The following is a 23,376-nucleotide window of genomic DNA, read 5'->3' as shown; positions in this document are numbered from 1 at the left end:
AATATATAGTATAAACATTTTAAAGATCACATGTGAAATTAAAGCTTAGAATGAATCACTTAATTCATGAGACTCAATTGACTTTCCCTGGCTAAAGGATTTAGATAAATCAAACTCTTGAGTAATGCAATTTGGCCCACTAAAAGGAAATACATTTGAAAAATGAACCCAGTCAATCCTCACTAAAGTAGCTCAGAGACCTGCATGGAGAAGCCATAGGGAATAGACCAAAAACAAATCAGGTCTCTCTGTAGTTCACCAAACTAACTTTAAAAACAGACTCATCATGCACATTTGGAGCATAATGCACTGTAATATAAACATTTGGCACAATAGAAAGAGGACTATTACTATGTGTGAAAGAGAGACTACTCCTTACAAATGCTGTACGGATTTTCAACTCTGCTCTGGTGACTCTAAACAACAAAATGTTTCCAATAATATTGAACTGAAGCTGCTGCCAGGGTCATGTAAGTAGGGAAATAATGATTGCGTCTCCAGATAGTAATCTTGCTGCATATCCCCCTGTTTGAGAATGAACCTCTAGATTGGTGTTTTTTTGTTAGGCAAATGAGAAAGCTCATTAAGATTCTGGACACCTGCCATCCTGATTTGTCAAACCATGTGACGCACTTACCGTGACCCTCCCCCTATTCTACAGGCTCCTCCTTTTGTCCACTCCTGATGGACACCTCCAGAACAAAGACCTGCCCAAAATCAGACCCCAGAATATCAAAAACACAACCACACCATATCTCCGATAAAATGTTGGGCTGTTTTTTTGCCACAATCACTGGTGTTGCATATATGGTGACAGCTTGGCTCCTATACATGCGTATCTGAAGTGATTGCGCATTTATCCCATGTTGTTTGCAGTTGAATTGGGATGTGAGGTGAAAATAGTAGGAAACACTCCCAGTCCCAATGTCTTGCCATGGCTGATTGCCGGTCATAACTCTCTGCGTGTGATTGTGAGGGGAATCACTGGGGTTTCTGAGTCCCAGAAAGAGCAGATTATAAAGGAAGCACTCGTGCACTCGCTTTCAGGCAGCAGACCTCCCCCGTGGATCACTAGCTTTTGACAGAACATGTTCTCATTCAAAATCAGTATTCATTTGTGAGCGCCGCGGGCAGATGCTGTGTTCAGTCTGATTGGGTCGAACAAAGAGACGGAGCTGAGGAGGGAGCCATTCAAAGCCTAGCTCAGTCATTACCACTTGAATGGGGATGGGTTTGAGAGGCATAATTGACAGCGTTCACAACAAAAGTAATCACAACATTTGGAGTGTCAGTCAGTCCGACTCTCAAGATTACTCCCAACCCTGGAATCAGAGATTAAAATCATATAACATTCTAACAACGTCATCATTTTAGGAGGTTACATTTTTTCCTGTTCATTGTTATTAGCTGAAGTTGAGTTAGCTAAATATTGGAAATCGAATAGCTTTGTTTATCACAAAAGCTTCAGGGGCTTAACTTAAAGCCTGCTGCTCTTGTGAATGGAGTGATCCAAAAACATGGCTTTGTATGAAATCTATTATTAAATAAAGCATGCACAATACATGCACAATGATGTAGTCCCATATTGTATTTTGAGCTTCGTTCTGTATTAAACCGGATCCTGTTTGAAACATGGTGTTTATGCTATGTGGGGATAGTTGAGTGTGTTTGAGTTTGGCCCCATTGCCTCTAAATTAAGGAGGTCCGTATGGGACTAACCCTGTCTCTGACACAGATCTTTAGGCACAGAACTCTGTTTAAAGCATCTGCTCTGGTTTACTGTTAAAGAACCTGTCTTATTAATGAATCCTTGTCCCCTTTTTATTCCACATTTAAACTGAATGTTTTTCATAGATGTAGCAGCAGTGTGGTGGTATAATGTGTGATTGTTAAATGATGCATACAGATAATTGTATGAGAAGAAGGCGTTAAGAGTTTGAATTCATTTCAGAGTTCAGATTTAGTATGGGATGGGGGGGGGGCAATGTTTTAAATTTTTAAACAAAACATTTTTAATTGAGCTTGTAAGACATATCCCTGAGGAGACTTCAGACTGTACTGCAGCTCTCAGAGGCAATAACAAGCATTCCCGGGATTTAAGATTCTTACTACATAAAAAGATGACTACTTGGTGTGAACCATGTCATGTTCCTCTATTCGAATGAGCTTTTTGATGAACCTCTCCCCGTATTCATTCAGACTCATGTTCACTGATATCATATCTCCCCCGGCATTACGTGCAACGAGGAGTTCATATTAGGTTTAGACCCACGCAATTTATGTCTGCAATTATAATATCATTATTTCCCTGGTTATTCCAGTTCTTAGATGGCATTTATTATTGATCAGTGTCACACCTTTCTCTGGCAGAATATCATATGTGATTTGGATGAAGAGTTTGCCTCATCAAATTATCGTAAGGATGCCACACCAAAGACTGTAGGCAGGGATAAAAAACTATATAGCAGTTACAGATTTAACAAATGCATTACCACTTAAAAACAAAAAAACGATGTCCTGTGTCTGAATTGGCATTGATCAAGTGCTGTATGTGCTTCTAGCAGTGTGGTAGTAAGAGGCAGCTTCATGAGAGTTATTTAAACACTCAAAAAGCCTCAAATATCCATTTGCTATGAAGGACAGAAGGAGGTGGAGCGAGCGTGTTTAATTTTATGCTTGGCTACTCTCTCCGCAAATCTCACAGGGAAGGCTTCTAAGAGCTTGTTGCTTTTGTTAATACTAATCTAAAGGCAAGGAAATGTAAAAAACTATATATAAGTCAATTTGACTGGCGCGTAAAACATGTAATTTGAAGCAGAATTGCTTCTCCGTGGATAAGAATTAGTAAAATTCTGTTCTCTGATGTTTTAATGTGTTCTACAATACAGTTCAACATTCAAACATCACTCTATCAAACTTCCTAGCGGAGTAAATGATTTGGCTTCTTTAATTTTCCACTCAGAGGGATCAGACTTGGTGCTCAATGAGAAGTGGGCAATTCATTGTCACAGCAGAATGAAAGTACAGTAATGGTCAGAATGAGAATAATTATTCTTAGAGCTTCATTTGCTGATAGAGTGAAGTAAAAGTGTTCTGACTAACACTTTATTTTTCTACTATTAATCCTGTGAGCAAGTGTCCTTGGCTTTTCAGGGACCTACTGTTTAGTATTTTCGGCACGTGTGGTGTCATAGAGCCATTCACTTATTAGTGTCTAAGAATAACAGGAGAAGAGAAGGACGGAAGCCAAAAGACATCAAATTTCAAAGTTCTTCCAATTTTCTCTCTCTCTCTCTCTCTCCCTCTCTCTCCCTCCCTATCTCCCTCCCTCTCTCTCCCTCTCTCTCCCTCTCCATCTCCCTCTCCCTCTCTCTCTCTCTCCCTCTCTCCCACTCTCTCCCTCTCTCTCTCTCTCTCTCTCTCTCTCTCTCCCTATCTCTCCCTCTCTCTCTCTCCCCCTCTCTCTCCCTCTCCATCTCCCTCTCCCCCTCTCTCTCTCTCTCTCTCTCTCTCTCTCTCTCTCTCTCTCTCTCTCTCCCTCCCTATCTCCCTCCCTCTCTCTCCCTCTCTCTCCCTCTCCATCTCCCTCTCCCTCTCTCTCTCTCTCCCTCTCTCCCACTCTCTCCCTCTCTCTCTCTCTCTCTCTCTCTCTCTCTCTCCCTATCTCTCCCTCTCTCTCTCTCCCCCTCTCTCTCCCTCTCCATCTCCCTCTCCCCCTCTCTCTCTCTCTCTCTCTCTCTCTCTCTCTCTCTCTCTCTCTCCCTCTCTCCATCTCCATCTCCATCTCTCTCTCCCTCTCCCTCTCTCTCTCTCCCTCTCCCACTCTCTCCCTCTCTCTCCCTCTCTCTCGCTCTCTCTCTCTCTCTCCCTCTCTCTCTCTCTCTCTCTCTCTCCCTCTCTCTCTCTCCCTCTCTCTCTCTCTCTCTCCCTCTCTCTCTCTCTCTCTCCCTCTCTCTCTCTCTCTCTCCCTCTTTCTCTCTCTCTCTCTCTCCCTCTCTCTCTCTCTCTCTCTCCCTCTGCCTCTCTCTCTCTCTCTCTCGCTCTCTCTCTGTCCCTCTCTCTCTCTCTCTCCCTCCCTATCTCTCTCTCTCTCTCTATCTCTCTCACTCTCTCTCTCTCACTCCTGTCTCTAACATTGAAGGTGACAAAACATGCCATTCCATTAGTTTAAGCTCCGGTCATGCTCCAATAACAGCTCGGCTTCAGCCAAGGCTCAGGCTGTGCTAATAAGTCCCAGAAAGCCAGAGTCTCCACAGTGGCAGATTGAATCTAACCCATTACTTGTGTGTTCCGGTGTGAGGCCAGCGAGCAGGCTGATTAACATGCCACACTTCTCAGTGTAGTAGCGACTCTGCCATTGTGTCACTGACCTTAGCGCAGCAAATTAAAGGAGCATGGTGGACCAAATTTATTAGCCTATCCCCATCAACATTGTGTTGCCTATTTAGGAGGCTTCCATTTCTAAATTGCTTTATGAAATGAAAAAATGACATGTCTGGCTGTAGGCCTCAGGCCTAACTCGATGACAGCTAGTAGGCGTGTGGCGGTAGTCACCAGTAACCACATTACCACTGCTCAATGAGGTAGCGCTTTGCCACCCACTAACGTTCTGTGTAAATAGATATGGTATTATAGGCCTAGTTCCAAGTCATGTAACTATAACAAACTGCCTACCGGTATTCTCTGCTAAAACACAACTCAGCAGCTCATGTACTGTTAGACAAGAGATTAGCAATTAGGAAAAGGTGCCGATGTACAGAATAACCAGCTACCATTTTCCAACATTAGCTCCCCTCTAGTCATTGCGCTCAATTAATTTGTTTTGGTGTAACTCCAATGTTTGTTGATGTTGTGCTGCAGTAGCCTCAAGGCTCCTGGAATGATTGTCACTGCATTTAAGGAAAATGAGTAGGGCCAGTCCCAGACATGAGATGAGTGGACCTTGCTGTAGCTGATGATATCGAAAGTTTTCGTGCTCTTAGCGGAAATGAGGCTATCACAGGAGACAGCACTCAGGCGCTATTGCCAAATCAATAACGTCAGGAGTTCTAGGCTCATCCCACAGCTACAGTAGATACACAGCAGTGAGAAATGAGTTGTCAGCTTTTCTAAGCCATGCCTTTATGCACTGAGGAATTCATCTGGTTCACTTAATGTATGTTTTTAACCATCAGGGACAATCTCACTACAATAAACGATCATGATGCAAAGCTCGACTCGGCAAAGGTGTGTGTGTGTGTGTGTGTGTTTGTTTCGAGTTTCAAGTTTTAATGTCACATGCACAAGTACAGTGAAATGCCTTTCTTTGCAAACTCGAACCCCAACAATACAGCAATCAATAACAATGTAATACAAAAAATAACAAGATAGAACAAAAACACACAAGATATAAAAATAAGAACTAAGAAATTAAGAACACCATAAAGTAAGTAAGCATATACAGTACCAGTCAAAAGTTTGGACACATCTAATCATTCCAGGGTTTTTCTTTATTTTTACTATTTTCTTTATTGTAGAATAATAGTGAAGACATCAACACTATGAAATAACACATATGTAATCACGTAGTAACCAAAAAAGTGTTAAACAAATCAAAATATATTTTATATTTGATATTCTTCAAAGTAGCCACCTTTTGCCTTTATAACAGCTTCGCATACTTTTGACATTCTCTCAACCAGCTTCACCTGGAATGCTTTTCCAACAGTCTTGAAGGAGTTGCCGAGCACATATGCCGAGCACCTGTTGGCTGCTTTTCCTTCACTCTGCGGTCCAACTCATCCCAAACCATCTCAATTGGTTTGAGATTTGGTAATTGTGGAGGCCAGGTCATCTGATGCAGCACTCCATCACTCTCCTTTTTTGGTCAAATAGCCCTTACACAGCATGGAGGTGTGTTTTGGGTCATTGTCCTGTTGAAAAATGATAGTCTCACTAAGCGCAAACCACATGGGATGCAGAATGCTGCAGAATGCTGTGGTAGCCATGCTGGTTAAGTATGCCTTGAATTCTAAATAAATTACTGACAGTGTCACCAGCAAAGCATCCCCACACCATCACACCTCCTCCTCCATGCTTCACGGTGGGAACCATACATGCAGAGATCATCCGTTCACCTACTCTGCGTCTCACAAAGACACGGGGGTTGGAACCAAAAATCTCAAATTTGGAATCATCAGACCAAAGGACAGATTTCCACCAGTCTAATGTCCATTGCTCGTGTTTCTTGGCCCAAGCAAGTATCTTCTTATTATTGGTGTCCTTTAGTAGTGGTTTCTTTGCAGCAATTCAACTATGAAGACCTGATTCACGCAGTCTCCTCAGAAGAGTTGATGTTGAGATGTGTCTGTTACTTGAACTCTGTGAAGCATTTATTTGGGCTGCAATTTCTGAGGCTGGTAACTCTAATGAACTTATCCTCTGCAGGAGAGGTAACTCTGGGTCTTCCTTTCTTGTGGCGGTCCTCATGAGAGCCAGTTTCATCACAGCGCTTGATGGTTTTTGCGACGGCACTTGAAGAAACTTTAAAAGTTCTGGAAATGTTCCGTATTGACTGACCTTCATGTCTTAAAGTAATGATGGACTGTCATTTCTATTTGCTCATTTGAGCTGTTCTTGCCGTAATATGGACTTGGTCTTTTACCAAATAGGGCTATCTTCTGTATACTACCCCTACCATGTCACAACATGACTTGCCACAACATGACTGCATTAACGTTTAACACGACACACCTGTTCATTTAAATGCATTCCATACCTCATGAAGCTGGTTGAGAGAATGCCAAAATTGTGCAAAGCTGTCATCAAGGCAAAGGGTGGCTACTTTGAGAATCTCAAATATAAAATATATTTTGATTTTTTAAACACTTTTTTGTTTACTATATGATTCCATATGTACATATACAAGGTCAGTACCAGATCCATATTTACAATGTGTAAGGATACTGTATCGATAGAGGTAGATATGTATAGGGTTAAGGTAACTAGGCCACAGGATACATGATAAACAGAGTAGCAGCAGTGTATATGATGATTGTATGTGAATGGGTGTGTGTAGAGTCAGTATAAATGTATGTGCATATTATGTGTGTGAGTTAATGATAGAGTGTTTGTATGTGTGTTGGAGTATCAGTGTGCGTAGTGTGTAGGGCCCTGTGAGTGTGCATAGAGACAGTCAAAATTAAGAGTAAAATACAAAGCTCAACTCATATAGTCCCTGTAGCCATTTTTTTTTTATAGCTATTTAGGAATGTTATTGCATGGGGATAGAAGCTGTTCAAGAGCCTGTTGGTGTCAGACTTGATGCACCGGTACCACTTGCCGTGCGGAAGCAGAGAGAACAGTCTATGGCTTGGGTGGTTGGAGTTTTAATGATTTTCTGGAACTTCCTTTCACACCGCCTGATATAGAGGTCCTGGATGGCAGGGAGCTCGACCCCAGTCGTGTACTGGGATGTCCTCACCCATCCTCTGTAGCACCATGCGATCGAGGTCGGTGCTATTGCCATAGCAAGCAGTGATGCACAGTGAAGATGTTCTAAATTGTGCAGTTGTAGATCTTTTTGAGGATCTGAGGGCCCATGCCAAACAATTTCAAGCTCCTGAGGGGGAAGAGGCGCTGCTATGCCTTCTTCACGACTGTACGTGCATGGACCATTTCATATGTTTAGTGATTTGGAATCAAAGGAACTTGAAGCTCTCGACCCGCTCCACTACAGCCATGTCGATGTGGTTTTGGGTGTGCTCGCCCCCCACCCCCTTTCTTGGTCTTACTGACGTTGAGGGAGAGGTTGTTGTTCCGGCCCCACACTGCCAGGTCACTGACCTCCTCCCTGTAGGCTGTCTCATCATCACTGGTGATCAGGCCTACCGCACCGTGTGTGAGCGAGAGTGTGAGTGTGAGCACACAGCACAATATTTGCACACAGATGATGAGTAAAACTCCATCAATACTCAGCAGATGACAAATCTGGCGTGAAGAAAACATCCTAATGCCACAGCTACAGTATTGTGATTAGCGTTCTCCTTGCACTTTCAAGTGCTTCTCTCAAAAAGTTGTTGACAAAATGTGTCTTGGAAAGTAGGGGGTTATTTTCTGGCAATGTTTTTCAACTCCCTTGGAGACCAAAGTTTTCATATGCCAAGAATTGCCTGATTTCTTGGGTCTTAGAAAGTGTTTGTTGCGTTGATACCTTATTTTCTGTTGTGAGGCGCTACATTCCCTCTTCACCTGTCAAAATACAAAGAGCAAATTACTTGTTTGTTTTTTCTTTCATGTTTCCTTCAAATAGCAAGCGTTCCTTCTTTGTCAGTCAGGGCAGACACGTTGATAGAAGCAATTTTCTGTTAAATGTTATTCGAGGCAAATGAAGGGATAGTAACAAACAATCTATGTAACTCAGTAGGTACTCAGCTGTCCAGCAACATTATTAATGCAGGTGATTCAGTTCCCCACAATAACTTTGGTCCAATGTTTACTGGTCATTTCATAGTCTGTGATTGCACAGGGAAATATTGACACAATTCCTGCATGTTATTTACCAAGCAGGGTTGGATATATAGGGAAACCTCAGGAATTGTTATACAGAGGAGTTATACAGCTAGTTCTTCTAGATCAAGTTAGCAGGTAGGAGGTAGCTACATCATTAAAGGTAGTGAGGGCGCTGTGTAACCTTTCCTGAAGTCCACACAGTTGTTTTTGAAGTCTATAAAATGTATCTGGCTTATGGCTACAGATTCAAGAGTGCTAATTGACTTTTGGAAATGATGTTGACCTCCTCAGCTCCATTTTAACATGAGTGGTGCGTGTTGATTTGGAGGCCTCTAGTTAATTAGATTGTAGAGAGTGTGAAGAGAGTTCTGAAATGCAGCCCCGAATTCTAACCCTTGACCTCTGTAGCCAAGCAAGACTGAGTCATCAGCACAAATTGCGATAAGAGTCTGTTGGAGTCTATGGAAAGTTATTCATTAAGATTGAGTGTGTCTATCAATCAAGATCAAAAGTGTCTACCAGGAACATAACAGGCTGAAGGTTAGATGCTAAGCTATTCATGTATTGCTATTGATGTGTTCAATAATAACCAAAATGGTCAGGAAACCAGACAGAAATTGGCCTTGCCATATTCATTGGACAGACATATTGTACTTATATTGAATGGCATTTGGCTTCCAATCATTACCACCAAGGAACTGTTATTGAAAAGGGTGTGAATGGGAAGACGTCTCATGGACGTTTCTCATAATGTCTCTCCAATACATATAATGCTCTCTGTCTATGTTTGAGCAGTATATGAAGTAATGTAAAATACAATTATAAGGAAGAAAATAACACTGACTCAAATAAGTTGTTACAACATGCTGAAGTGTCATTTTATGAGACGATGACTCATTCTCCCCTTGTCTGTATCTTGTGTTTTGTGTTGCCCTCCAGGGAAATGTGATGAAGCGTTGGCCACACCACTCTCTCACACAGCTTTTACCAGCTCTTCTGTGTACTCCAGTGGATATGGGGCTGGATACGCAAAGCTCAACAGGAGAGGAGGTATTAACAACTGAAACCCTAAGCTTTTATTCTGATCATCTCTGGTGATTATTTTAAGCCGCAGTCTCATTCACTTCACTCACATATTGCTTGCCACGTAGGAGCAGAGGATACTGATGTTTCTAAACTCAGCAAAAAAAGAAACGTCCTCTCATTGTCAACTGCATTTATTTTCAGCAAACTTACGTGTAAATATTTGTATGAACATAATAAGATTCGACAACTGAGACGTAAACTGAACAAGTTCCACAGACATGTGACTAACAGAAATTGAATAATGTGTCCCTGAATAAAGGGGGGTCAAAATCAAAAGTAACAGTCAGTATCTGGTGTGGCCACCAGCTGCATTAAGTACTCCAGTGCATCTCCTCCTCATGGACTGCACCATATTTGCCAGTTCTTGCTGTGAGATGTTACCCTACTCTTCCACCGAGGCACCTGTAAGTTCCCGGACATTTCTGGGGGGAATGGCCCTAGCCCTCACCCTCCGATCCAACAGATCCCAGACGTGCTCAATGGGATTGAGATCCGGGCTCTTCGTTGGTCATGGCAGAACACAGACATTCCTGTCTTGCAGGAAATCACGCACAGAACGAGCAGTATGGCTGGTGGCATTGTGATGCTGGAGGGTCATGTCAGGATGAGCCTGCAGGAAGAGTACCACATGAGGGAGGAGGATGTCTTCCCTGTAACGCACAGCATTGAGATTGCCTGCAATGACAACAAACTCAGTCCGACGATGCTGTGACACACCGCCCCAGACCATGACGGGCCCTCCACCTCCAAATCAATCCCACTTCAGAGGCCTCTGTGTAACGCTCATTCCTTCGATGCTAAACCTAAATCAGACCATCACCCCTGGTGAGACAAATCCGCAACTCGTCAGTGAAGAGCACTTTTTGCCAGTCCTGTCTGGTCCAGTGACGGTGGGTTTGTGCCTACAGGCAACGTTGTTGCCGGTGATGTCTGGTGAGGACCTGCCTTACAACAGGCCTACAAGCCGATTGCGGACAGTCTGAGCAGTGATGGAGGGACTGTGCATTCCTGGTGTAACTCGGGCAGTTGTTATTGCCATCCTGTACCTGTCCCGCAGGTGTGATGTTCAGATGTACCGATCCTGTGCAGGTGTTGTTACACGTGGTCTGCCACTGCAAGGACAATCAGCTGTCCGTCTTGTCTCCCTGTAGGGCTGGCTTAGGCGTCTCACAGTACCGACATTGCAATTTATAGACCTGGCCACATTTGCAGTCCTCATGCCTCCTTACAGCATGCCTAAGGCACGTTCACGCAGATGAGCAGGGACCCTGGGCATCTTTCTTTTGGTGTTTTTCAGAGTCAGTAGAAAGGCCTTATCTTGGTATCATATATGAGGCCGTTCACCCCGCTGTCATCCAGAGGGCGAGGTCAGTACAGGTGCATCAAAGCTGGGACCTAAAGACTGAAGAACAGCTTCTATCTCAAGGCCGTCAGACTGTTAAACAGCCGTCACTTACATTGAGTGGCTGCTGCCAACATACTGACTCAAATCTCTAGCAACTTTAATAATTAAAATTAGATGTAATAAATGTATCACTAGCTACTTTAAACAATGCCACTTTATATAATGTTTACATACCCTACATGACTCATCTCATATGTATATACTGTACTCTATACCATCTACTGCATCTTCCCTATGCCGTTCGGCCATCGCTCATCCATATATTTTTATGTACATATTCTTCATCACTTTACACTTGTGTGTATAAGGTAGTTGTTGTGAAATTGTTAGATTACTTGTTAGATATTACTGCATGGTCGGAACTAGAAGCACAAGCATTCTGCTACACTCGCATTAACATCTGCTAACCATGTGTATGTGACAAATAAAATGAGATTTGATTTAGTGTCCTAAGTTTTCATAACTGTGACCTTAATTGCCTACTGTCTGTAAGCTGTTAGTGTCTTAATGACCGTTCCACAGGTGCATGTTCATTAGTTGTTTATGGTTCATTGACCAAGCATGGGACCCTTTACAATGAAGATATGTGAAATGATTTGGATTTTTACGAATTATCTTTGAAAGATAGGGTCCTGAAAAAGGGACATTTATTTTTTTGCTGAGTTTATGTTAAATAGTTTAAGATTTGTGTGTGGAAGACACATGCAAATAAAATGATTTGCAAGTAGGTTAGAGTTGGCTATACAAGGTTATGGAGCTGGTTTAATTGTCTCTCTCAACCCTAGGTGCTGGAGGCTGGTCTCCTGTGGACACTGATCATTACCAGTGGCTGCAGGTGGACCTGGGAACCAGGAAGCAGGTCACCTCCATCGCCACACAGGGCAGGTACAGCAGCTCTGATTGGACAATGCAATACAGACTCCTGTACAGTGACACAGGAAGGAACTGGAGACCATATCTACAAGATGGCAACATATGGGTGAGTCAATGATTTGAACCAAAGTGAAATAACAAAGTTTTTAGTTTAAAGAGAGAGTCGCATCTGTCCTTTCAAATGAGTCCATTAGACATTGATGATGTATCAAAGAGGTACATGGCCAAAAGTGTGTGGACACCCCTTCAAATTAGTGGATTTGGCTATTTCAGCCACACCCACTGCTGACAGGTGAATAAAACCGAGCACACATCCATGCAATTCCCATAGTCAAACATTGGGAGTAGAATGGCCTTACTGAAGAGCTCAGTGACTTTCAACGTGGCACCGTCATAGAATGCCACCTTTCCAACAGATCAGTTCGTCAAGTTTCTGCTCTGCTAGAGCTGCCCTGGTCAACTGTAAGTGCTATTCTTGTGAAGTGAAAATGTCTTGGAGCAACAACGGCTCAGCCACAGTAAGCCGCACAATATCACAGAACGGAACCTCCAAGTGCTGAAGCGCGTAGCGTGTAAAAATCGTCTGTCCTTGGTTGCAACACTCACTACCGAGTTCCAAACTGCCTCTGGAAGTAACATCAGCACAAGAAATGTTCATCGGGAGCTTCATGAAATGGGTTTCCATGGCCGAGCAGCCTAAGATCACTGCGCAATGCCAAGCTCCGGCTGGAGTGGTGTAAAGCTCACTGCCATTGAACTCTGGAGAAGTGGAATCTCGTCCTCTGGAGTGATGAATCACGCTTCACCATCTGGCAGTCCGAAGGACAAATCTGGGTTTGGTAGATCCTAGGAGAAAGCCAACTGCCTCAATGCATAGTGCCAACCGTAAGGTTTGGTGGCAGAGGAATAATAGTCTGGGTCTGTTTTACATGGTTCGGGCTAGGCCCCCCTCCCTAAATCTATAGCGTACAATGACATTCTAGACGATTCTGTGCGTCCAACTTTGTGGCAACAGTTTGGGTAAGGCCCTTTTCTGTTTCAGCATGACAATGCCCCCGTGCACAAAGCAAAGTCCATATAGAAATGGTTTTTCGAGATCGGTGTGGAAGAACTTGACTGGCCTGCACAGAGCCCTGATCTCAACTCCATCAAACACCTTTGGGATGAATTGGAACACAGAGTGCTAGCCAGGCCTAATCGCCCAACATCAGTCCGCAACCTCACTAATGCTCTTGTGGCTGAATTGAAGCAAGTCCACATACTGTTGGCCATGTAGTGTACCTACTCAATAAAAAATGAAAAGCTAGGCTTCAGGATATGGAACCTAAATATCCTGTTTTTGTTTGCTTGCCCAGGCATTTTCTGGCAACTCCAACAGTGAGAGTGTGGTCCGCCATGATCTGCAGCATGCAGTCATAACACGCTACGTGCGTATCATCCCACTGGAGTGGAGCGAAGAGGGGAGGATTGGCCTGCGAGTGGAGGTCTATGGCTGTTCTTACTGTGAGTGAATAGCAAACATCCATGCACAATCTCATGCTACTGTATTAGTTTATTGCAATCCTTTATTAACCAGAGAAATGGAACATGGAATCTCTGAACAAGGAGCATGGAACAAGGAATCTCTGAACAAGGAGCATGGAACAAGGAATCTCTTTGAAAAGTGACTTTATTGCGTGCAGTTCGGATCATTTCTGTATGACGAAAATATTAGAATAATCAGGTGTTGGCCAAAATGGGCTTAATTAATATGTAAGACTGAAGGTTTAATTATCTTGGTATCATATGTCATATTTGTCAGGGGAGCATATTAACATGCTCAGTAAAATACATTAATTGAGTTGAACTAATTAGATTACTGCTCTCCATGCCAACAGCCAAATTCACAGCTACAGGTTTTTGATAGAGTAGGAGATAGAGAACAGCTAGTTTACCTTGGCTGGTTTCTGTTGTTACCATGTACCACAGAAAAACAAGCTTGACTGATCAATTCCCTCCTTCAAAGCGTGCGCATGCCACGCTTTAAAAAGTCCCCAGCCACACAGCCCTTTGCTGTATCCATCCTATTCTGTATTACACGCTGTTGAATCTGATAGACAGGAAAAGCTGACCGTGAGAAACTTGTTTGCCCTAGTCCTTGACCAGTCCAGTTCCCCGTGGCACTTGTCCTTACTGCATATACTCCATCCACAACCCTAAGATTGAACAGCAAATAGATGTAACCGAACAGGGCCCTCTCCTGCCACCTCACCGATAGGGCTGGCTTACAGGACTGTCAGTGTTCTGAGCCCCCTGACCGGTTAAATCAGGGTAAAAAGATGAAAGCACCTTTGAAAGGAGAGAGTTGCCGCAGGGTGATATCACAATGCCGCCATGCTGCTGTCTAGGCACGTAAGCTGGCACATCTCAACAGACAGAATAGTCTTTGCAGCCAGGGTTATATGTCTTAGAGCATTTGAGTCATTTCTCCCTCAGTTGTTCTGTTCCTCCAATTATAAAAAGAGAAAATACGTATATGCTGCCTCACTTTTTTACATCGCTTGTGATTGCAGTAGGTGATCTCTAAAGGACTTGTTTTTTCTTCTTAACACCCCTCTAACACATCCTGTGAATAGTCTTGACATATGACAGTAGAGGTACAGTAATTGAGGGAATATTAAGCTCTGTATCCTTTATCACCATTCGGTGACCTCAGGGGCGGATGTGATCAACTTCGAAGGCCAGGGTGTGATCTCCTACCGCTTCAAGATGAAGAAGATGAAGATTTTGAAGGATGTCATCTCCCTGAAGTTTAAGACCACAGCCAGTAACGGTGTGCTCCTGCACGGGGAAGGACAGCAAGGAGACTATATCAGCCTGGAGCTGAAGAGATCCAAACTACTGCTCATGATCAACCTGGGTAATGGACCATTTCCAATCCTGTCTACCTGTGTGCATCCAAAATGGCACCCTATTCGATATTTAGTCGTCTACTTTTGACCAAATGCAGTGCACTATATAAGGAACAGGGTGCTTTTTGGGACGCACACCTAGTGTTCTATAATCGCTAATAATTTAGCTTCTTATGGTGGCTACTTAGGTCAGTTGATGAAACTTGATAAAATTCCTGCGTATTTCCTAATATGACTGGCCCTTATGCATTATGCATTATACTTCTATTTCTTTTTGATGGATTTGAATATTGGTTGTTGTCAACAAGATACTTATTTATCACAGTAGCCTTCACAAATTAGAATTTGTACTATTTTTATCTCACTATGTCAGCCTGTTGTTTATAGGAACATTTTCCCCTTAAGCATTTTCTTAATAAAGTCGATCTGTTTATGTCTTGTAAACTTCAGGCAGCAATCAGTACGGCTCCATCCTCGGACACACCTCTGTGACAAGCGGAAGTTTATTGGATGATGACCACTGGCACTCCGTAATTATCGAGCGTTACCGACGGAATGTCAACTTTACCCTGGATCGCCACACACAGCACTTCCGCACCAACGGGGAATTTGATCATCTTGACCTGGACTATGAGGTACGCTACAGTTATGTTGGATATTGTCTTAGTGATTCCTCCCATCGCATCCCTCCCTATCAGGGTTGTGGTCATTTCAATTTCAATTCCAGTCAAATCAGGAAGTACACTGAAATTCCAATTCTCTTCAATGTTTTTCAATGAGGAAAAATGTGGAATTGGAATTTGGTTTACTTTCTGAATTGACTGGAATTGGAATGGAATTGACCCCAACCCTGGTTTATATATACATTTTGCAATATATACATTTTGCAATGTATATATCGTCTTAGTTCATTTCTTAATCCCTTCCTATAGAGTTGTATGTGTTGTCTATGTTCCCCTCTTTGCATCCCTCCCTACATTATGTAGTTGTATTGTATACAGTGGGGTCGAAATTATTGACACCATTGATAAAGATGCAAAAATGACTATAAAATAAATACTTCAAATACTGAGCTATATTGTATACTCTGAAAATGTATATTATTTTATAATAATACAGCTGCTCAGAGAAGGTATTTTGTTTAACAAGTAATTATTGACATCCCTGTTTTCAATACCTTTCAATACTTCACATTGCGAGGATAATGGCATTGAGCCTTTTTCTAAAATGTTTTATGAGTTGGAGAACACATTGGGAGGGATATTAGACCATTCCTCCTTACAGAATCCTTACAGATCCTTGATATCTTTCGTTTGTGCTTACGGACTGCCCCGTTCAATTCAAACCACAGGTTTTCAAAGGGTTTCAAGTCTGGAGACTGAATTAGCCATTGCAAAATGTTGATTTTATGGCCAATTAACAATTTCTTTGTGGATTTTGATGTCTGCTTGGGGCTATTACATTGCTTTAAGATCCATTTGAGGCCAAGTTTCAGCCTCCTATCAGAGGCAACCAGCGTTTTGGCTTAAATGTCCTGGTACTGGGTAAAGATCACGATGTTGTTGACCTTAACAAGGGCCCCAGGATAATAGTTACAACTGAAGACACTTTACATAATAAATACCGGATGTGATTAAGTACTATCTATCCAGATGTAATATATATCAAATACATATATTTTTGCTATGTAACTACTGTGTAAAAAAAAGTACAATGTATGTCAAATGTGTGTAGAATGTACACTACCACTCAAAGGTTTGGGTCCACTTAGAAATGTCCTTGTTTTTGTCCATTAAAATAACATAAAATAGATCAGAAATACAGTGTAGACATTGTTAATGTTGTAAATGGCTATTATAGCTGGAAACGGCAGGTTTTTTAAATGGAATATCTACATAGGTGCACAGAGGCCCGTTATCAGCAACCATCACTCCTGTGTTCCAATGGCACGTTGTGTTAGCTAATCCAAGTTTATAATTTTATAAGGCTAATTGATCATTAGAAAACCCTTTTGCAATTATGTTAGCACAGCTGAAAACTGTTGTGCTGATTTGGATTAGCTAACACAACATGCCATTGGAACACAGGAGTGATGGTTGCTGATAATGGGCCTCTGTAAGCCTATGTAGATATTCCATTTAAAAATTAACAATGTCTACGCTGTATTTCTGATCAATTTTATGTTATTTTAATGGACAAAAATGTGATTTTCTTTCAAAAACAAGGACATTTCTAAGTGACCCCAAACTTTTGAACGGTAGTGTAAATGTAACAAAAAAGAAATAGACCCGTAACATCAAAGATCCACCACCATAGTTTACAGTAGATATGGGGTTCTTTTCTGCTCATATATTCTAATTTCGACACCAAACCCACCACTGGTGTGCATGGCTAAAGAAATCTACTTTTTTGTCATCCAACGAATGTAAACGGCTGGAGTTTGCTAAATGGCATTGACATGGATTGGAACTGGTGCTTTGGTCTGATGTCATGAAAATAGAGCTCTTTGGCCAAAAACCTGGTTGCCTCTGCCAGGCTGAAACTTGGCCACAAGTAGATCTTCCAGCAAACAAGAGCCCCAAGCACACATCAAAAACCACAAAGAAGTGGTTAATTGGCCACAAAATCAACATTTTGCAATGGCCATCTCAGTCTCCGTAATGATCTAAGATCCCTCCCAATGTGTTTTCTAACTCGTTAAACATTTTAGAAAACGGCTCAGTGCCATTATCCTCGTAAGGTGCGGTTTTGAAAGTTATTAAAACAGGGTTGTCAGTCATTTTGATCCCTACCTTTTGGAGGGAAAAAAGTATTACTTGTTAAACAAAATGTTTTTCTCTTGAGAAATTGTATTTGTATAAAATAATATACTTTTGCAATTTCTTTGGCATAAACTATAGTTCAGTGTTTGAATTTGTTTTTTTTTAACAGTCGTTTTTGCTAAACTTCATAAAGGGTATCAATAATTTCGGACCACACTGTATATTGCTTATTCTCTTCATTCCTACATATGTATTGTATATTGTCCTGGTTATCTCTATGAGAGTTCCTGTGAGTCATGTTACTCGGAAGTCTGTGTGAAGATGTGTTAGTTCACAGATGCTAAGTCAGAGCAAGCCCTCTGTACTGTGGCTCCCCTGTGATTACAGAACTTAACTTTTAGGTTTGTCTGTGTAATTATCAGTGTGCGATACTGAAGGAAATTACTTTGCCTCCGCAAGGAAGGAGAGGGAAAAAACACAACACCATACACTCATTATAAAGTGGAGATTAATGCAATCAGGCACAAGTGAAAACCAATATATTCCCTGAAGGGATATATGCTGCTGTATTGATTTGATTCAAAGCGACAAATGACTCTGAGATGTGGCTCCTGCTGCCGAGCCTCTTCAACTAAAACTTGACCCCATTTCCTCTTCTCCTTCTGTGTCCTCCAGATCAGCTTTGGAGGCATGCCTGTCTCTGCCAAGCCCAGCTCGGGAGGCAGGGAGAACTTTGTTGGTTGCATGGAGGGCATCACCTACAACGGAGATAACATTACCAACCTGGTCAAGAGAAAGAAAATTGATACTTCAAGTTTTGTAAGAAAATTTCTGTCATTTTTTGTATACCTGAGTGTCATCTTTACTACTTGGTTTGTGATTCACTAGTATACCTTGAAAACATAAACGTTAGGAACAGCCATGTATTTGTGATTACCTATTTGGAAAGGCCAGTGACACAACACCTCACTGCAATACAATTCAAAATAATTTGCCTTTTTCACTGAGGCGCTAATAAAACAGGCTTTAGTGCATCTATAAATCACACTCATAGAAAAAAAAGGTGATATCTAGAACCTAAAATGGTTCTTTGGCTGTCCCCATAGGAGACCCCTTTGAAGAACCATTTTTGGTTCCAGGTAGAACTCTTTTGGGTTCCGTGAAGAACCCTTTCCACAGAGGGTTCTACATGCAACCCAAAGGGGTTCTACTTGAAACCAAAAAGGGTTATCCTATAGGGACAGCCGAACCCTTTTTTCTATGAGTGCAGAAGTGAAGAAACTCTTACCTTGTGGTGATGATGTCGGAAAACAAATACATTTCTTAGAAGTAATATGCTGAATAAAAGAGTATTCCATGCAATGGGATTGAACCCAATAAATGTGTCAAGCTTCAGAAGCCCTCAGCATAGGGTTTAAAGCAATTACTGCTCTGTTGTCAATGGTGTGTGATGGTGTGTGAGCCATTACTGCACTAAAGTATGGATCTAACCATTGTTATTGATTTCACTTCTTATGTGCCTCTTAGCCCTGTTTTTTTTCTGTGAGCAAATGGGTTTACCAAACTGTGGGATATCCACAAAGTTTCTTGGTGTTGGATTGCATGCTTTGCTTTCAGCACAAGTAGAGGGAGAAAGATCAGCTTTGATGAGGAGAGCAGACGAAAACGGTTTTAGTCAAGTGCTGTAGGATGAGTGTTTTTCTGTGTTGGAAATAATGCAGGCGCTTGCATTTTCCAATGCATTAAACCCCAACAAAAAAAGCACTTTAGGTTTTCTGATGTATCTCTTATGCAAAATATATGCTAACCAGAGGAGGCTGCTGGAAAGAGTTATAGGAGGGTGGGCTCATTGTAATGGCTGGAATGGAATAAATGGCTCATTACAATGAGCCTGTCCTCCTATAGATCCCCCCCACCAGCCTCCACTGATGCTAACTATATTTATATGGTTGTGCTAATGTCTTGAGTTTAAATCAAGAGGGAAAGCTGCCTTAACTTGTATAACTGTTTGCTGTCATACTTTCTATCCCCCTTACAGAGGAATCTGACGTTCTCCTGCAGCGAGACACACTCCTTCCCTGTGTTCTTCAACGCCACCAGCTTCCTGCGTCTCCCGGGGCTGCAGGACAGCGACACCCTGTCGGTCAGCCTGTCCTTCCGGACGTGGAACCCCAGCGGCCTGCTCTTCTACACGGCCCTGGCTGATGGCGTGGTGGAGGTGGGCCTCACAGAGGGAAAAGTCACCGTCTACATCAACGTCGCCCAGAAGAAAAACACACGTATAGACATCTCCTCAGGTATGGTCTAGTTAGTACGGCCATGCTGGCTAATGCACTAAAGTAGACGTGTTCATTTAGACCAAAGACCCTCCCCTCCCTTCATTAATTCATTCTCTCTATCAATTTGGGGAGGCCCTCCCCATGAGGGTCTTCCGTAGCTGAAGCTCTGTCTGTTAGGCCCTGTGTTCTCAGAATTTCTAGTTGTTTTTCTGATGTTTCAGTAATTGCAGTTGTCTGCTCATCACCCACCTTGACTGATTCATAAAGCCATATTGTTCTGTCTGTGGTCTCTGTTCAGGTTCGGGGCTCAACGACGGCCAGTGGCACAACGTCTACCTCCATGCTCTGGAGAACTACGCCATGCTGACCATTGATGGTGACGAGGCATCCACTGTCAGAACGGTCATTCCCATTCAGATCAGAACAGGGGGACAATACTACTTTGGAGGTACTTACAGAGATGGCTTATAACAAAGCCATATACAGTACATACAGTGCCTTGCGAAAGTATTCGGCCCCCTTGAACTTTGCGACCTTTTGCCACATTTCAGGCTTCAAACATAAAGATATAAAACTGTATTTTTTTTAGAAGAATCAACAACAAGTGGGACACAATCATGAAGTGGAACGACATTTATTGGATATTTAAAACTTTTTTAACAAATCAAAAACTGAAAAATTGGGCGTGCAAAATTATTCAGCCCCCTTAAGTTAATACTTTGTAGCGCCACCTTTTGCTGCGATTACAGCTGTAAGTCGCTTGGGGTATGTCTCTATCAGTTTTGCACATCGAGAGACTGACATTTTTTCCCATTCCTCCTTGCAAAACAGCTCGAGCTCAGTGAGGTTGGATGGAGAGCATTTGTGAACAGCAGTTTTCAGTTCTTTCCACAGATTCTCGATTGGATTCAGGTCTGGACTGTGACTTGGCCATTCTAACACCTGGATATGTTTATTTTTGAACCATTCCATTGTAGATTTGGCTTTATGTTTTGGATCATTGTCTTGTTGGAAGACAAATCTCCGTCCCAGTCTCAGGTCTTTTGTAGACTCCATCGTTTTCTTCCAGAATGGTCCTGTATTTGGCTCCATCCATCTTCCCATCAATTTTAACCATCTTCCCTGTCCCTGCTGAAGAAAAGCCATGTTTGACAGCGGGGATGGTGTGTTCAGGGTGTTGCTTTTACGCCAAACATAACGTTTTGCATTGTTGCCAAAAAGTTCAATTTTGGTTTCATCTGACCAGAGCACCTTCTTCCACATGTTTGGTGGTGTGTCTCCCAGGTGGCTTGTGGCAAACTTTAAACAACACTTTTTATGGATATCTTTAAGAAATGGCTTTCTTCTTGCCACTCTTCCATAAAGGCCAGATTTGTGCAATATACGACTGATTGTTGTCCTATGGACAGAGTCTCCCACCTCAGCTGTAGATCTCTGCAGTTCATCCAGAGTGATCATGGGCCTCTTGGCTGCATCTCTGATCAGTCTTCTCCTTGTATGAGCTGAAAGTTTAGAGGGACGGCCAGGTCTTGGTAGATTTGCAGTGTTCTGATACTCCTTCCATTTCAATATTATCGCTTGCACAGTGCTCCTTGGGATGTTTAAAGCTTGGGAAATCTTTTTGTATCCAAATCCAGCTTTAAACTTCTTCACAACAGTATCTCGGACCTGCCTGGTGTGTTCCTTGTTCTTCATGATGCTCTCTGTGCTTTTAACGGACCTCTGAGACTATCACAGTGCAGGTGCATTTATACGGAGACTTGATTACACACAGGTGGATTGTATTTATCATCATTAGTCATTTAGGTCAACATTGGATCATTCAGAGATCCTCACTGAACTTCTGGAGAGAGTTTGCTGCACTGAAAGTAAAGGGGCTGAATAATTGTGCACGCCCAATTTTTCAGTTTTTGATTTGTTAAGTTGATTCTTCACAAAAAAATACAGTTTTATATCTTTATGTTTGAAGCCTGAAATGTGGCAAAAGGTCGCAAAGTTCAAGGGGGCCGAATACTTTCGCAAGGCACTGTATATTGCACAAATCTGGCCTTTATGGAAGAGTGGCAAGAAGAAAGCCATTTCTTAAAGATATCCATAAAAAGTGTTGTTTAAAGTTTGCCACAAGAAACCTGGGAGACACACCAAACATGTGGAAGAAGGTGCTCTGGTCAGATGAAACCAAAATTGAACTTTTTGGCAACAATGCAAAATGTTATGTTTGGCGTAAAAGCAACACAGCTGAACACACCATCCCCGCTGTCAAACATGGTGGTGGCAGCATCATGGTTTGGGCCTGCTTTTCTTCAGCAGGGACAGGGAAGATTGTTAAAATTGATGGGAAGATGGATGGAGCCAAATACAGGACCATTCTGGAAGAAAACCTGATGGAGTCTGCAAAAGACCTGAGACTGGGACGGAGATTTGTCTTCCAACAAGACAATGATCCAAAACATAAAGCAAAATCTACAATGGAATGGTTCAAAAATAAACATATCCAGGTGTTAGAATGGCCAAGTCAAAGTCCAGACCTGAATCCAATCGAGAATCTGTGGAAAGAACTGAAAACTGCTGTTCACAAATGCTCTCCATCCAACCTCACTGAGCTCGAGCTGTTTTGCAAGGAGGAATGGGAAAAAATGTCAGTCTCTCGATGTGCAAAACTGATAGAGACATACCCCAAGCGACTTACAGCTGTAATCGCAGCAAAAGGTGGCGCTACAAAGTATTAACTTAAGGGGGCTGAATAATTTTGCACGCCCAATTTTTCAGTTTTTGATTTGTTAAAAAAGTTTTAAATATCCAATAAATGTCGTTCCACTTCATGATTGTGTCCCACTTGTTGTTGATTCTTCACAAAAAAATACAGTTTTATATCTTTATGTTTGAAGCCAGAAATGTGGCAAAAGGTCGCAAAGTTCAAGGGGGCCGAATACTTTCGCAAGGCACTGTATGTCTCTGTACCGGTATATGACTCTGTTCTATAATGTATAAGCCCTTGTTATGGGCTTTGGCACATACTTATTCATTATTACATTTTCCTTAATTCAGTCTGACAAACACTATTGTGATTTGTTGATTGCACATGTTTTTTTTGTGTTTGATGGCAGGCTTTGTCATTAAATCCTCTTTGTTACTTTTGATTGGTTGCCTTTTTGTTGTCTTTGTGTTTTGATTGCCTTTGAAGTACTGTAGTTGCCTTTAAGAGGGTGTATTAAATATTGAATGAAAGCTCCATAATGTTTTAAACTAAAACACAATGCTCATATAATTAATGTTGCTTAATACCTGAACTGTGTCTCGAAACTTTACTTTTCAAACAGAAAGCGCAGTCTTGACCATATGAAAAACTTTTGTACCTTTTTCCTGTTGTCCTCCTGTAGGCTACTTCCTGCGTACCAACACGCCCCCTGCCCAGCGCTCCTTCCAGGGCTGTATGCAGCTGATCCACGTGGACGACCAGCTCGCTGACCTGGTGGCTGTAGAGCAAGGCAACATGGGAACCTTTGAGAATGTCAGCCTGGATATGTGTGCCATCATAGACAGGTAATATTTTATACCATTTATACCATTCCCTTGCTTAGCTGACTTAT

General features: G+C 42.2%; 1 protein-coding gene across 3 annotated transcripts in view; it reads left to right on the top strand.

Annotated features, from left to right (window-relative positions):
• Nucleotides 1-23,376, top strand: part of LOC110508678 (contactin-associated protein-like 2) — a 69,586-nt gene that overhangs the window by 4,068 nt on the left and 42,142 nt on the right. For all 3 annotated transcript variants that reach the window (XM_021589388.3, XM_090225579.1, XM_090225580.1), the window contains 9 exons: nucleotides 9,430-9,540; nucleotides 11,767-11,960; nucleotides 13,210-13,357; nucleotides 14,550-14,753; nucleotides 15,196-15,380; nucleotides 18,183-18,326; nucleotides 19,546-19,804; nucleotides 20,085-20,234; nucleotides 23,167-23,329. In XM_021589388.3, coding sequence (XP_021445063.1) covers nucleotides 9,430-9,540; nucleotides 11,767-11,960; nucleotides 13,210-13,357; nucleotides 14,550-14,753; nucleotides 15,196-15,380; nucleotides 18,183-18,326; nucleotides 19,546-19,804; nucleotides 20,085-20,234; nucleotides 23,167-23,329 — 1,558 coding nt within the window. The remainder of the gene's footprint in view (nucleotides 1-9,429; nucleotides 9,541-11,766; nucleotides 11,961-13,209; nucleotides 13,358-14,549; nucleotides 14,754-15,195; nucleotides 15,381-18,182; nucleotides 18,327-19,545; nucleotides 19,805-20,084; nucleotides 20,235-23,166; nucleotides 23,330-23,376) is intronic.

This window comes from Oncorhynchus mykiss, chromosome 28, assembly GCF_057628025.1.
Source record: "Oncorhynchus mykiss isolate SJ-2025 chromosome 28, ASM5762802v1, whole genome shotgun sequence".
NCBI lineage: Eukaryota > Metazoa > Chordata > Actinopteri > Salmoniformes > Salmonidae > Oncorhynchus > Oncorhynchus mykiss.
This window is presented reverse-complemented; position numbering and strand designations above follow the sequence as displayed.